Source organism: Mixophyes fleayi, chromosome 10 (genome assembly GCF_038048845.1).
Source record: "Mixophyes fleayi isolate aMixFle1 chromosome 10, aMixFle1.hap1, whole genome shotgun sequence".
NCBI classification, from domain to species: domain Eukaryota; kingdom Metazoa; phylum Chordata; class Amphibia; order Anura; family Limnodynastidae; genus Mixophyes; species Mixophyes fleayi.
Window position 1 is genome coordinate 17,193,379 of NC_134411.1, and position 12,276 is coordinate 17,205,654.

The 12,276-nt window shown below is 38.1% G+C and overlaps 1 protein-coding gene across 2 annotated transcripts in view; it reads left to right on the forward strand.

Annotated features, from left to right (window-relative positions):
* The window catches only part of KCNQ1 (potassium voltage-gated channel subfamily Q member 1), a 101,858-nt gene extending 89,861 nt beyond the window's left edge, over positions 1-11,997 (forward strand). For both annotated transcript variants that reach the window (XM_075187999.1, XM_075188000.1), the window contains 7 exons: positions 1,007-1,145; positions 1,876-1,999; positions 2,091-2,166; positions 4,430-4,524; positions 5,203-5,249; positions 6,262-6,323; positions 7,237-11,997. In XM_075187999.1, the coding sequence (XP_075044100.1) occupies positions 1,007-1,145; positions 1,876-1,999; positions 2,091-2,166; positions 4,430-4,524; positions 5,203-5,249; positions 6,262-6,323; positions 7,237-7,437 (744 nt within the window). In that variant the 3' untranslated portion in view covers positions 7,438-11,997. The remainder of the gene's footprint in view (positions 1-1,006; positions 1,146-1,875; positions 2,000-2,090; positions 2,167-4,429; positions 4,525-5,202; positions 5,250-6,261; positions 6,324-7,236) is intronic.
* The last annotated feature ends 279 nt before the right edge of the window (positions 11,998-12,276 follow it).

Sequence of the window (12,276 nt, forward strand, 5' to 3'; positions counted from 1 at the left end):
AGAGCAATCCTCCAACTCTGTGCTCAGGGGCGGATCTAGAAATTTTTTCTACCCCGGGCGATATAGGAGGGGGCGATTTAAGCCCCGCCCCCTTTCTAACTTCTAAGGCTGCCGGCGGCTGCACAGTATGTGCAGGTCCGTTAGGCAGTGATAATGTGCTGTCCCGCTGCTCTGATTGTGTTTAAAACACAATCAGAGCAGCCGGGCAGCACATTATCACTGCCTAACGGACCTGCAGAGTGTGCAGCCGCCGGCAGCAAGCCCCTGCTAGGGGGGGGCGATCCCCAATCCCCCCACCCTGGATCCGCCACTGTCTGTGCTGCACTCCTGCCTTTTCTTGCAGCTTTGACTACCTGGTGCTGGTGTCTTAAGCTCAATAGCTGCTTGGCCGGATTCTGGAATGTTGGGGCCCTGTTTAGAAAAGAGATAATTACTATTCACCTCCTGGAAAGCTGAGCAGTGAACAATTTACACCTCCGTTGGGAAAAATATGGACTTCTAGCTAAATGTTCAACTCTAAAGTCTTACTCCATAGAATGGGGCATTGCAGTAAAAATAAATCAATTATCTCTCTCTGTTGCTAAGGCAATAGGTGAAAACTATTTAGTAAGGTATATTGCTGGTGAAGTAGGTCCACATTAACCAATAATCCCATTTTAGAAATGTGGTTGACATTCAGAGTGTTCCATTTTTTAAAAAACAAACAAACAAAAAACTAGAAAAACAAAATAGAGACTGTTGGTAGCTCTTGAGAACTGAGCTTGGGTACCTCTGCTATAAGTTGTTCATAGAATATTTAATTTGTTTTATTAAAATAATCCTTTTAAGGTGCACCTATTGGATGGAGGTCATCGGATTACGGCGAATTGATAAACTGCATTAAGTCCATAACACATCTGCTTCCGCTGTGCATGTCTGGACTGATATTGCCTTGTTGCCAACTTGTCTAATTTAGGAACAATTGTAACAATAGTTATTAAATATGTAACTCTGAAAATGTTTTTAGGTTAAGAGAAGGAAAATCCGCACAGAGAAAGAAGAGGGTTCTACAGAGAAAATGTTAAACATTCCACATATCACATACGACCATGTTGCAGACGACAGAAAAAATGACAGCTATTCAGTGGAAGGATACGAGAATACAGGTAATAATATTATTGAGATGACTTGTATAAAATCAAGATTATTTCATGAACGTGTTTTTTTTTGGTTATCTTCAAAGACAAAACTGTTTCTTAGCATTCATTATATAACATCAGTTACCTAAATATTGCGATCTATACAGATAAAATAAACCTCTTTATGCTCCACCAAAATCTTTGCTCTCCATGGGCAGCTACATGCCTTCTGGGTGTACTTATTGTCAGCCAACAACGCCACCAGTCACTTGTGGAAGCTGTTCACAACAAACGCAATCTTTGCAGAATTCCCATCAATGGTAGTACTTCTGTTTTAAGTCAAAAATCTAATCACCTGCATATATTTTTCAAACAAGGCATGACCACGATCATATTGTTTTTATTGTTGCATCTGTTTATCAGCTTCTATTTCTTCTCTATACATGGAGTGTTTGCTTAATGTTTGTGTTTTTACTCTCAATTAGGTCTTCTTTTTTTTTTCCTTTGGAAACTTTATTGACTTAAAGTAAAAATCAATTGGCTGTAGATGTGCTTTGATTCATCGGCTGTACAGCCATTTAAATGGCTCGTTCATTTTAAAGCCACTTAAATCTCTTCATATTTGTTTTTGGTGTAGATCTCTTCCCTTGGGTGGAAAATAAATAAATAATGTGAATTGAAGGTGGAAAATCCATTTAAAGTGTTATCTGTTCAAGAACAGTATAGTGAATATGCTCTTATGTGTCTGTCCCTACAGTAACAAAAAAGAGCTTTGGGCTGTTGGATATCGGTTCTGGACCTTTTATCAGAACAAACAGTTTCACAGACGATGTTGACACGGAAGCGGACACTTTGCTGACCCCAATAACTCACATCTCTGAGTAAGAACCTTTTTATGTTACAGTGTAATTTTAACCAGCGGTTATTATATATTGGATGAATCCCCATTTCTAACGTTGTGTTTTGTGGCAGGCTACGAGAACATCATCGAGCAGCAATAAAAGTTATTCGCAGGATGCAATACTTTGTGGCAAAGAAAAGGTTCCAGGTGTGTTCATTTTACAGTATCTGACATATTTGGGAAAAGAAATGCAACAATACAAGTGTATTTTACAAAATAAATTATCTAAAAATATATATTAAATATTCTGGGATAGGTGTATATTTTAGGTGGCCATGTCCATAAGGACTGCCCATTTATTGAAAATGGGCAGACATTGCATGAAGCTTGGGCAGTCTGTAGTACATGATTAGTGTTATTTATAGAACATACAATTTTATACAGCAATGGTCACATTATGTTTGTTTGTTTATTGTAGGCAGCGCTTACTTGAGCTTGCAATCTTTTCTGGTATCTTACAGGATCACTAAAACTAAAATACAAGTTGGCTTCTATAAAATATATTAATTACATTTTATAAATATACAGTGGTGCTAAAAAGTTTGTGAACCCTTTAGAATTTTCTGAATTTATGCGTAAGTGTGACCTTAAATAGCTTCACAGAAGTTAAAAAAGTAGATAGAAAACCCAATAAATTGCATAATACACAAAACCATACTTTTTCATTCATTTATAAAAATGATCCAACATTAATTTTTTTTTAGTCGACGAAAGTATGATATATAGGATATAGGATAGCTATAGGATTATCCGTTCACTTAAGGGGATAAGTCAGAAGTGTCGATCAATAGGGTAATCAAGTGTGAGCTTGGGTAGCCCAACCCTGGGGTCCTCAAAAATCTTTGCTCATCAGGTTGGTACAAAATAATTTCTAAAGTATTTGGACTTCACCAATCCACTATTAGGCAGATAGTGTATAAAAATGAAGAAAGTTCAACACCAGTGTTACTCAACCCAAAGATGGTCATCCAACAAAAATCACTCCAAGAGCAAAGCATAGAATATTCTCAGAGCTCACAAAGAATACAGGGTAACGTTAAAGACAATGCTGGCCTCTCATGCACTGGCTAATGTCAATATTCATGAATCCACCATCGGACAAACACTGAACAAGAATAGTGGGAAGATACGAGTGGAAGGCACTACTCTAAAAGAGGCACTGTCCTGCCTGTTTAAAGTTTGCTAAAGAGCACCTGGATGAACTAGAGGACTACTGGAAGAATGTTCTGCGGATGGAGGAGTCTAAATTAGAAAATTTTGGCTTAAATGGGAAACATTATGTTTGGAGAAAACCAAACCTTGCATTCCAATATAAGTACCTCATTCCAGCTGTCAAAATCGGTGGTGGCAGTAACATGGTTTGGGACTTTTTTGCTATCACGGGATCATTTTGGCTTGCTATCATTGATGGAACTGTGACTTCTGGATTGTACCAGCAATTTCTACCGGAGAATGGCAGGGTATCTGTCTGGGGTCTGGAGCTCAACAGAATGAAGGTGAGCTTTGCTGCAGAACTGTGACCCAAACACAGAAGTCAGTCCACAATAAAAATAGTTGAAGCAGAAGAATTTTTTGTTTTGGAATGGCCAAGACAAAGCCTAGATTTTAATCCAGTTCAGTGGGTAAATGGATCAAGCTGAGAGTTTTCCGGCGGGTTTGAAAACCAATCAGATTCTAGCTATCATTTATTTAGTACATTCTACAAAATGACAACTAGAATCTGATTGGTTGCTATAGGCAACATCTCCACTGTTCAAACCCGCCGGAAAACTCTCCGCTTGATACATTTACCCCCAAATGTTTTGACAGGACCAGAAGCAAGAAAGCTCACCAACATCCATGAGTTGAAGCAGTTCTGTAAGGAGTAATGGGCCAAAATGCTGCCAAGCTGAGGGGCTGATCAATCAAATGTTTATAGCATTGCTGTTCAAAGGGGTCCGACCAGTTACTGAAAGCATAGGGTCACATACTTTTACAAAGACATTTAATGTTGGATCACTTTGACCAATAAACAAATGAAAAAGTATATCCTTGTGCGAGTGGTTTAATTGATAGGTAATCTTGACCTTGTGTCACCTTGGAGCCCCATAGCTGCTTCTCCTTTATTGTGACACCCCGGACTGAGATGAACGGAAGATATAAATAGGATGTAAAAAATCTAATTTTCTTTCAAGGTATTAGAACATTTACATGTATATATTAATGTTATTATTAGTTCTTTTATATCATGCAACTTGTATTTTATGTTTAGGGATCTTATAACCACTTGCCAATCCTTCTTGTGGCTTATGATATAGCTCCATAGAGGCATTGTATCTTTACTATTAGACCTGGCTGGGCAACTTAATCATAGTCCACATAGCATTTGCCACACTGTATGTTTCCTCACCCCCTCCCCTTATATTTGCAGCAAGCAAGAAAGCCCTATGATGTGCGTGATGTGATTGAACAATATTCACAAGGTCATCTTAACCTGATGGTCAGAATCAAGGAGCTTCAGAGAAGGTGCTGTGCTTGTTTTCTATTTCTTATGAACAGAGTGTATTGTTCAGCAGATATGATCTGCATTCCTGCTTTGATTTGTTACATAAGTCACCTTTCAGCAAAGTGTTTTCAAATTGTGTTGTTTTTTAACACCTGTTAAGGAAAATCAATCATGAAAAATAAAATAAATATAAACTAGACTGTAGCCAGTCATTCAGAATGCTCACAGCAGCACATATTATGTCAGGAAATGAGTGCGCTGATCTGGTGGAAATCGGTGAACTGTCTGTCCACTTGTGTTCCTGAGGGCAGAAATACATGTGACAGGAGGGCCAGGCTTATCCAAGTTCTGGGTTTGGGTTTATCATGGGTAGGGCTTTTTTTTTTCTTAAACAAATTTTTGCTCATATAAATGCTGGTGGTGGTTGTAATGCAGCAACTTTGCCTAAGACATTAGACAGATCATTAGTGAGGACTGCCCTCGAGCTAAAGAACCTATCTCACTTTTCTATCTCCATACAACACACTGAGCATGTGCCAAATTCCCAGGCAATGATAAGGTATTACAGCCTGGCTGAATTCCTTTCTCATGAATGTGTAGTACCCGCACTGTATACTGCCCAGGACAGGTGAACGTGGTGCTTATATATTTGTGATTATGTATTTATTAATGTTTATTTATTTTACTTCTCTCTATAGGCTTGACCAGTCATTGGGGAAGCCTTCTCTCTTTCTCTCTGGATCAGGTAAACCCTGAGATTGACATGCGTAGTTCATTTAACTTTGTGAATAATACACAAATGTAATGCTGACAACGGGAATGGGTTTGATAGAGAATGATAACAAACTCTACTTATTCCAACTCGTATGTAAGTCTGCAATCCCAGTTGGCTGTGGGAGTTGTTGTTAACCAGTCTAAAATGACTGCTGAACTGGGAGGAGGGTCAGTAAGAAACAATTGAGTGGCGGTGTGACCCAATTGAAGCAGCTACCGGGGTCCAATGAGGGGGAGCAGTATGTAGGGTGATTTTTATGTCATCCTACCTGGGAATGGTGCTTTATTATATTGTTGTTTTAAGTGATTATTTGTGCACAAATGTATCTAATTGTATACAGTAAATAGTCGTTGACTGTCTCACAATGAAGCCAAATTAAAAACAATCAACGTGAGACAGCACAGATAACAATAAATGATGATGCAGGGATATAATGCATAAAACCCGCTAATAACTGTGCTTTTGTTGGTGATCAGTGGTTGACCTGGTCCTGGGGAAATGTCCTCCTGGTAGTAAAGGCAAGTAGTGCGGACTATAGTACCGTTACTTGCGGCTAGAGAAACGTCTAGGCTGTTATCTCAGCACTCACATGGAAAAGTACTCAGTCTGTGCAGAGAGAGCGATTGGAAAAGGACTAGAATGGATTCAAGGTTTAGGTTAATAAATTCTGCAACCCTTAATGTGTGCTACAAAGAAGAAGGGTATTGAGCAAAGGAGGGGACTGATGAAGTGCTATATTACATGATATATTCAGCAGCGCTTGGAATTGGCACAATTCATGCCGTGAAAAGAATTACTTATATCCTAGTGATATTACAGTTATCAATAATTGATCTGGAGCACTTTGAAAGAAATGGGAGGAGAGATTAATTCATTTGTGGGTTTTGTATACATCAGGGAATATGAAATGGGATGTTTATGCTAATTTTGGAAGATTAATATCAACTGCTGGTTTAGTTTAGCTTTTTCCTGATCTTTCCAGATAAAGTGAAAGATCGTGGCAACAATACAATTGGATCAAGACTAAACCGTGTAGAAGACAAGGTAAGAAACAGTGTTTTATTGGGTTGGGTACTAAATGTAGACACTAGAAATGTCGACATTTAGCCTGTCGACATGAAAATGTTGGCAAGCTAAATGTCGACACTTCATTTTTTCTTTTTAAAGTTTCAATTAAAATATTGTTTAATATACAATGACTTATTATTGACATTAGGTGTCAATAAATTAGACAATGATTAATTGAACATCAAAATGAATTCCTTTCACATAGAATAATCATATAATACAAGGAGATTATAAATTTACACAAATTTATATAAACAAAGAATCTCAATGAAACGTATAGATGTGCTATGATATTTGGATTTATTAACTAGGAGTAGGAGGGAAAAAAGAGAAGGGAAAGGTGTGTGTGTGTGGGGGGGGAGGGGGTCTGGGATTTAACCTGGGGTCCCCGGTGGCCAGTGGGTATTAATATAGGAATGTAAGGTAATATAAAAATGAACTTTTGGTTTCCATAAAGAAGGTCAGTATGTCTTGATTGTAGTTATATTATGTATTTAAATCAGAGGGGTTATTGAATAGAAACCAATCATACCAAATTTAAGTAAGATTGTTTTATTTAAATAGATATTTTTTCCATGGATGCCAAATACCACATTTTATTAAGGAGTTCTTCTCTAGAAGGAGGATCTGTTTTTTTTCCAGTGTTTTGCATGCTGACACTTCCATTGTGGGGAGGGGTTGAAAATGTATACAGTGTGATTGCTGACATTAAAAGACCAGTGCTGGAGGATGTGACCGCATCCTGTTTGTAGACTCTGTAATACTGCTGTATAAGATCTAATTCTTAGTGCACATTTTGGTCAGTTGGTAATATCCATCTACTTACTGCAACACCGTGAGCTCATTCTGATGGACACCTACACTGACCAGTATTGTTTTGGCTTTTCAGGTGACCCAGATGGATCATAAGCTGAATCTTATAACGGACATGCTTCACCATCTTGTTAGCAACCAGCCGGGAGGTCAGACAACAAGCCGGTCCCCGCATCGGAGCAACTCCTTGAACAACGAGAACCATCTTTCTAAGAACACTCTCCCCACGTACGAGCAGCTCAATGTGCCGGGGCGAATCCAAGATAACATATCTTGATGAATAGACAGAATTGGGAATATTTTGGAACTCGTTACCCTACAGATTGGTTAACTACTGTATTCAATGCAGATATTCATTATTTTAATGACTGCATTTTTAAAGTGGAAACAAAAAAAATTAAATTAAATTAATGATGTTATTAGACTGAATAGGCAAAGCCTACAAGTGTGTAATAGTATAATACTGTAAAGGGCTTCTAGACCATTTTCTGCAGACCCTGCAAAGGTTAATTGACGGATTATTAGTGGAAGGAAGAAATTATGGAGCGATATATAAACGTAACAGAAAATATCAGACGCATCCCACACCGATGATGTAACAATCCTTTATTGTAGAGAGATTGTAGCGGAGTGGGATATGGGAGCATAAATCACTGGGGTCTTGCTGGATATGTATCAACTGAACAACGACCTTGATTTTTAAATATATTAAAATAGAGTTTTTAAGTTGATTTTTCAATTGTTCAGATCTACGATGGACTTTTGGACTAAGATTGAAATGTACAGTATTGGGGAAAAATTACATTGTCATTTTGCTGAAATAACAACATTATTTTTATTAGAAACTTTCAAAGTTGTAGAGTAAATGTATCTGGTGAAAATGGCTTTACCTATCAAATAATTACACTACGGATGGAAATGACAGCATTTTGTCAAATATGCTTCTGGAAAGCGATTACTGCTCTTGAAAATGTCTTCTGCTCATTGATCATGGTTAAGTCTCATATGTTTTTAATATGATTTAACCGGTTCACAATCCTAACCCTATAGCAGAAAGGAAACTTAAACAGCTCAGTCAAAATTTGAAAACTGTAAACACACATTTTACTCTTAGGTCAAGTCTATTGTTAATTAAGGTTGCATTTCAAAAAAGCAAATTCTTCATTATATTTTCTTGTTGGGATTTGTTCACATGGATGGGTTTTTAAGCATATTTGATGTTTCAGGGATTCTCTTAATATGCTCCTAAAACTCCATACCGTTCATTTAGGAAAGACAAGCTGAAAGTTCCGAGATCATTTTGGTTTAGAAAATGCCCGATACAGGTGTAGAAAATGATCACTGCCTTGTTTTCCGTGCTCAGGGATAGAGTTTTAAGGGGGCGAAAAGGTCCAGCTGGATGTAGCCTTAAATGTAAATGTCCACTTTGTTCAAAATGATACTTTAGGACATATAGGCCATATCTAGTTATAATATCCCACAACAGTTACCATATATTCACATAAATCCAGGTACAACACTATCTTAATATCTAAAACAGAAATGTAAGGTTGTATAAAAACTATCAATATAGCTGATTATGATTACATTAAATTGTAATGCCAACAATGGTTGATTCTTTTAAGATAGTTCCGAGCCGGTATAGCGTGAGATGTGCGAGTTGTGAAACAAATACTGAATAGGTCAATGATGTTTGTTCCATTGTACATTCTAAGGATATTACAGGTCACCTAGTTCTGTGAAGAAATGTCACAAGCCTAAGGCGATCTCCTTATAAATAACTGCATTGACTAGTGTGTAGACAAGATTGACACATAATGATTAATGTAATAATGGCATCACTGTTCTCCAATTATAGTAGTATGATTTACAGGAGATTATCTAATGTAGTTGTATATTTAGAATGTTGAATATTGCCACTTATAAGTGCCATGGTTCTACCGATAGCCACCACTACTGATCCCGCCAGTGCCTTTATGTGTGACCTATTAGTATTCTTCCAGTTAGTAGAAGTGGGGAGAATTGTCTTGAAATATTTAGAAATCATCCAAAATATATATGGCTATATTCTACACCGGGTGGGGTACGGAATAGTGATGGTGATTATTCCGACAAGACTTACCCCAACGTCTTCACACCGAACGGCTCCTTCCCGACCAGGCTCCAGGACGACTGGTGTGACAACTGACTGTAAGGCGTCGCGATGAATGAAGAAGCCGGCGAGACTTGATGACATCACTGGCCACCACGCCGCCGTTATCGGTGCTGTTAAGGGGGCAATGTAAGTATGCGAGCATGGACAATGTACAAAGCTTTCCAAAGAACATTGTCCATGGCTGCATACTTACCCCCTTAACAGCACTGATAAAAGCTTTGCGGTGGCCAGTGACATCAAGTCTCGACGGCTTCATTCATCGCGACGCCTTGCAGTCGGTTGTCACATCAGTCGTCCTGCAGCCTAGTCGGGAAGGAGCCGTTCGGTGTGAAGAAGTCTGGGTAAGTCTTGCCGGGGTAGTCGGCATCGATATGCTGACTACCACCGTCTACACCATAAGGTACATGCACCTCATAATAAGTGCCTGTTTATGTATGATTCAGTGACTGCTGCAGCCCATGCTGACTGAATAACATTCTGCTGACATGATTAGTAAACACTAAGGACTCATTCAGAGCTGTGGTCAAGTATTTTTCCGCTCATTTGAATTTTGACTAAAGCTCTGAAAAATATTGTGTGAGATGTGGCACAAAAACATGAGCAAGTTGTTCAAGAAGTGCCTTATAGCGTTTCTACATCTACCTGTGGGGCATATAAAATTAGACGTGGCTGTGCACATTTGCAGGTACTACGGTACCTCAACAATGCAGATTGCTCCTCGCACGCTCTGGGAGGGGGGCGGAGAGAAATCTATGTTGTTACATCACCGCGGAGTGCCTTTGGACTGTTCTGGACGCAGTCCACTGCTAATTGAATATGCCCACTAACTGCTGGTATTGATAGAGCTTGGCTGGGAGCACTTTGAAGAAGGGGAGTATTCAGTGCTGTAGAGGGCAGCATCTGATTGGTTATGAGGCCCTATCAACCAATCAGTTGCAGCCCTCTACGGCGCTGATTTTTACCCCTATTCAAAGTTCTGCTGATTATCAAAACTAATTGGTTAGCTTTTAAAACCAGATGTGTGTACAAAGTATGTGAGCACGACAGCCAGTGTTAAATGATCCCCAAGTTTACTGCATTTTCTCAGTGCTTTCTTGAGAACTCTAGGTGAGGTCAACATTACTAAGCTCCTCATCTGAATGAGCCAAAAGCATGTTACAATCACTGCAAGCATGTGCCACAGTTATTTCAGCTTTGTACCTGTGACTGCTTTGTAATACTCTCCAAATTCCTTCAGTTACAAAAAGACAATTCTTTATACTGGTGCAAATAAGTTATTCTCCCAGTGCAACTCAGGAGTAGCGTTTAAGCTGTCCCGTGTTTATGACAATAATGACCCAAAATAAGCAATAACAATATAGTTACTCTCAAATACTTAAAGGACAACTGTAGCAAAATGTAAAAACTAATATAATCTTTAAAAATATCTCGAAGTATGGCCATTTTTTTTAAAATGCTGGTTCTCAACTGGTGACCTGCCAGTACTTTGCCTGTATCTGTAGCCCGTGAGGGAGATTCAATAGAAAAGTGTTATAAGGAGCCATTGCTGTGAGATTGCACTGCATGCAGATGCGATCTCATCAATCTGGTAGCCGTGCGCTAGAAGACATCTGTAATGTTACGGCATCGGAATAGCAGAATTTTATATCAAAGCCAACATCAACTGAATGCAAGAACAAAATGTAAAATTAACTTATAAAAATACTAGTCCTATTTTACTTTTAGAACAATTCACTATAAAATGTAATAATGCTTTAATTGTCATTTAAAATATCAACATACCCTGGTTCACATAAGATTTACCTATGTTGAACATACTGTGGTCATAACAATAATGTGAACATGGTTCAACTTCATCATTAGAGGAGTCAGGGGGAATATGGAATGCTCTCAAAATCAGGTTGGTCACCACTGGTTTAATATCTCAAAAGTAAAGCAATATTAATTAGTAGCCCAAATTCTAAAGCGAATTATGCTATGAAAATATATTTTTGTTCAAAACCTTTTTTTTTTTTTAATTTAAATTTTGCGGTAGTTGTCCTTTTAGTATGTTATGTAATCCTTTTTTCAGTATTCACCAAAGGGGAGCATATTTATTTACCAGGATAACCCTGACAATGTATTGTACTTACAAATTACCTCTTAGTTGCCACTAGATGGCAGTATGGCCATAATTGAAGAGTGTCTGAGAATGGGAGTATGAACAATTCTTATTAATCACTGGGTGTAAAATTTCTAAAGTGCCTGGGGAAACTGGAGGTGGACATCAGTCTTTGATTGCAAATTAAGGTGTCAGCATATGTCATTTTATAGTGTTTTTTTGCCATATTAAAAAAATTTGCAAAGTTTTCCTGTTTACAGTTTAGACCCTTGGAAACTAGCTTACATTTACCCATATGGATGTCTGTCTTTCAAGAGGTTGAACACTCCATATATATCTTGTTTTTACACTGCAAAGTCCCTGATTACACACGCAAACTGAGTGGTGAAATTTTCATGCATTGTTATCTCCTCATCTTGAATAAATGCTCCAAACAATGGCTTGAATTTTTAAACAAACTATTATGGGCATTATGTTGTATGTGAAATCAGGACCTGAATATTTTTTTAAATTGTTAAATCACGGTGTAATACAGGTTAGTGATTATTAATGAGTTTGCTAATAAAAACACTAGTGCATTATTGTTTTGTTGACTTATTCTAACTGATCTAAAATGCCAAATCAACCATGCAATAATTAATCTAATTTCCCATTTTTATACATGGAGCCCTGGTACCACCATGGTCCATCAGAAACTCCATGGACTCTCTCAAGGTATCTCCAGCATCTGTGTGTGTGTGTGTGTGTCTGTGTGTGTGTTAGGCAGTTTAGACTGTAAGCTCCAATGGGGCAGGGACTGAAGTCAATGAGTTCTCTGTACAGCACTGCAGAATCAGTGGTACTATAAAAATAAATGGTGA